Here is a 3,881-nt window from a genome sequence, read left to right on the forward strand (position 1 = left end):
ATTGGCTGTTGGATTGTAGACTTCTCATGGCCATAGTTTCTGTCAGGTACATGTTTTACAGGATTACCCTGTCTTTAGACTTTTATCCATTTGTTCTCATGGGGATACATATTTTCAGTCTTATAACAATTGCCCTGTTCAGAGTTTCTTGAAAAATATGTAATCTGATTATTTTGTGTGGTGTCAATAGATGGATCCATTTTTGTGGTTTTATTGTTGGCAATGTGGAAAAAAAATGTCATTATCTTTATCATCTATTCTTGTCTCTGATTTTCTTAGCTGTACATTTAACCATTTCTAATTATGATGATGGGTCATGTCTATGTTGTATTTTTTAGATATAAAAAATGGATCCATCTATTGACGAAGTAGATGCAAATGGTTTAATTGAGTTTGGCGATGGATTTGATCTCTGTGATGATAATTTAGTGTGGGAAGGGACTACGGTTGAGGTTAATGATGGGGTGAATCTCAATGATGATGAGCTAGTATCGGAGGGTAATGATGGGAAAGACGGAGATGAGGGTTGTAGTCACGAAGTTAGTAGTCCCAACGAGGTTGTCAGTCAGAAAAGTGTTATGAATAAGCCGTTTGTGGATCAAGTTTTTGAAACTTGGGAAGCTGCATATGAGTTCTACAATAATTATGCGTACGCTTCTGGTTTTGGACTACGAATATCTAGTACAATGAAGTCAAATATTACGAAGGAGGTGATATCGGGACAATATGTATGTGACAAAGAGGGACAAAAAAGAGTTAAGGAGAAGAGAGATGATGTGAAGGAGTTGAGGGAGCGTCGCCTTACCAGAATGAATTGTAAAGCGAAGATAATCATCAAGTTGAGAGATAATCAGTGGAAAATTACAACTTTCGACGACATTCATTCTCATGAGCTTACTTCTCCAGTTAAAAGGCAAATGCATCATTCACATAGTCAGTTCCGTAACAACAAAAGTTGTAAGAATTTGATTGAACAGCTCGGTGGAAGTAATTTCAAGCCTGCTCAGATAAAAAACGCCATTAACTCTACTTCCAATGCTCCCGTGGTCTCAACAAATCAAGTTATTGCCCATTTGAGAGCACTTAGGGAGAACAATATGGGTAAAGAAGCGGTGACAGTGGCAAACCATTTCCAAAAGAGAAAGTCTGAAGACCCGAATTTCTATTTCGAGTTGGAGTTAGACGCGAATGGGACTTTGCGTTCGATGTTCTGGGCCGATTCAAGAGCGAGAGAAGCATACCTTACCTTTAGTGACGTGATCATATTTGATGTCACTTACAAAACGAACAGGTTTAAAATGCCGTTCGCACCGTTCGCTGGAGTTAACCATCATAGGCAGTCGACTCTATTTGGATGTGCACTTCTTGCAGACGAGAGAGATGAGACTTTCACCTGGTTATTTGAGCAGTGGCTCACGTGTATGTTTGGTAAAGCTCCAGGTGCTATAATAACTGATATGGACGGAGCTATGCGAAATGCAATTAGGAAAGTGTTTCCACAGACCAGACATCGGTTTTGTTCATGGCACATAAAGAAGCATCTCCTTGAGCATGTTGCAGACATGAGAGATGCCGACAGTAATTTCTACAAGGATTACAATTATTGGTTTTTTAGGAGGAAAATAGAGGATTCTGAGACAGAATGGAAAACTATGGTTTATAAATATGGTATTGATGAAAGTCATTGGTTAGGGAAAATGTGGGATCTCCGTGAGCATTGGGTCCCCGCCTATTGGAGAGACACATTCACAGCAGGAATGACATCTAGTCAACGGAGTGAAAGTATAAATTCATTCTTTGATGGTTATGTTAACCAGAACACCTCTTTAGTTGAATTCTTGAGTCAATACGATAAGGCACTGGTTGAGCGGCGTAAAGCTGAATCCGAAGAAGATTTTAAGTCTAAAAATACAATTGCCAAATTGAACACAACCAGCCCATTGGAACGAAAGGCTGGGGAATTCTATACGAAGAAGATGTTCACCATATTCCAAGATGGGATGATGGGTAATTTTGCCTTATGGAAAGATAAGTTGGGAAAGAACGGTAATGTTGTGGAATACAGTGTAGGAATTAGGACAGATGACAAGAAGAAATACGTCAGGGTTCTGTTTGACATTTCTAACGATGCAACTGCGACATGTGAATGTGCTAAGTTTGAGAGGGAAGGAATATTATGCAGACATGTCATTCACGTTATGGATAGAAAGCAAGTACCTACTATCCCCAAACGCTATTTATTAAAGAGATGGTCAATTGATGCAAGGTATCGAGCTGGGGGCACAACATCTGTAACCCAAGGAGATACTAGTGGCGTGAATGGACTGAAGAGGTGGTGTCTAATGTCAACATGGCAGCAACTGATTGAAAAAGTTGGTAATGACGAGATTCTCTTCAAGAAGATGACTGATTTTTGTACAGAGCTTGCTGTAGAAGTTGAAAAGAAGGAGAAGGAGATTGTCTCTTCGCAGAGTGACTTGGTAACAATTGGTAGCCAAGTGCAGTCAAACATTGGTCCTAGTCAAATACCTCAGTCAAACATTGGTCCCAGTCAAATACCTCTGTCAAACATTGATTCCAGTCAAATACTTGGGTTTACAATTCGCGACCCCGAAGTTGTAAGGGCAGGCCAAAGCGTGCAACGCGTCATGTATCTGGCATAGAGGCCACTCAAGCAAAAAAATAGCAACGCCAGTGCAAAAACTGTGGGGAATATGGACATTACAGAACAAGCTGTCAAAAGAGGGCTAAGGTGAAACAAAATATGGTTATTACTCGTCATTTTTATTATGCCCCGCATTTTTTTCTTTTTTGTTTAAATATCTACTATTGTGCTTGCTAATAGGTGCCTGCAAATGAGAAGAAAAAGGATGATAAGGGAGAAGAAGTTGAGGGGGACCAAAATGTTGAAAGCATTGCCATGTTTGTGCTCTCATTTACTTTGATATTAAGTTCATATAATTGTTCTTGACCTTCTTTGCAGCCATCATAAGTATATTATGCGTTGTAAGTTTAAAACAACTGCCTTTATTTTTCAGGTGAAAATGAGCATTTCAATGGAGAAAATAAAGGTGGAGAAGCATCACATTTGAGGTAAGTGTTAATATTCTTCAAATTACTGTCAATTCTAATGGGGTATTATGGGGACCATCCTAAGGTCCAAGTTTTAACTTTTTAGGTGTCTTTTAAGTTCCTTTAGTTATATTAGGGGTACCTTCTCTTGTATTGTTCTTTAGTAAAATTTTCCTCAACATTAATGACATTTTTGTTGGCGATTTTCAGTAGTATTACCTTGATCTTTGTCTTTCTTCTTTATATTCATCAATTGGTGTCAAAATTTTATTATTCAAGATTGGGTAGCCTTCCTTTTCCTTAACATCAATGCTATTTTTGTTAGTAGAGTATATCAGATAGTTCTGGGTTTTACCTTCTGGAGATGTTTGGAATCTTAAAATTCAAATCCCAAGACCTTTTTTTTCATTTTTAAGTGTTTTGGTGTTCTGGGTTTTACCTTGTAGAGGGTTTGGAGACTGAAAATCCAAATCCGAGAACCTTTTTTTTTTTTTTTTTTTGCATTTCAGGTTTTTTAATCTTCTGGATTTTACCTTGGAGATGGTTTGGACACTGAAAATTCGAAACCAAGAACTCTCTCTCTCTCTCTCTCATTGTAACATTGGAGTACAGTTTGGTCAGAATTTTCGAAGGAAATTAAAACGTGCAAGGCATGCAAAACTGCAGCATTTCAGTGCACATATGTCCTCACTAAGAAAAAAAGAGCCCTCCATCTCCATGTCCGTCTCTCTAGGACTCAGCTTTTCAGTTTCACAGTCCTTGTATGTAACCTTCTGGACTTGCGAGAGGGAGAAATGTATGTGTGTTAA

The 3,881-nt window shown here is 38.5% G+C and overlaps 1 protein-coding gene across 1 annotated transcript; it reads left to right on the forward strand.

Moving 5' to 3' along the window:
- Positions 1-347: 347 nt before the first annotated feature.
- On the forward strand, positions 348-2,663 carry LOC143878876 (protein FAR1-RELATED SEQUENCE 5-like). Its single transcript, XM_077381088.1, has one exon. It carries the CDS (start codon positions 348-350, stop codon positions 2,661-2,663), a length of 2,316 nt encoding a protein of 771 aa, XP_077237203.1.
- The last annotated feature ends 1,218 nt before the right edge of the window (positions 2,664-3,881 follow it).

This window comes from Tasmannia lanceolata, unplaced genomic scaffold (assembly GCF_043159265.1).
Source record: "Tasmannia lanceolata isolate RefF3 unplaced genomic scaffold, GAP_Taslan_0.1 ptg000006l, whole genome shotgun sequence".
NCBI classification, from domain to species: Eukaryota; Viridiplantae; Streptophyta; class Magnoliopsida; order Canellales; family Winteraceae; genus Tasmannia; species Tasmannia lanceolata.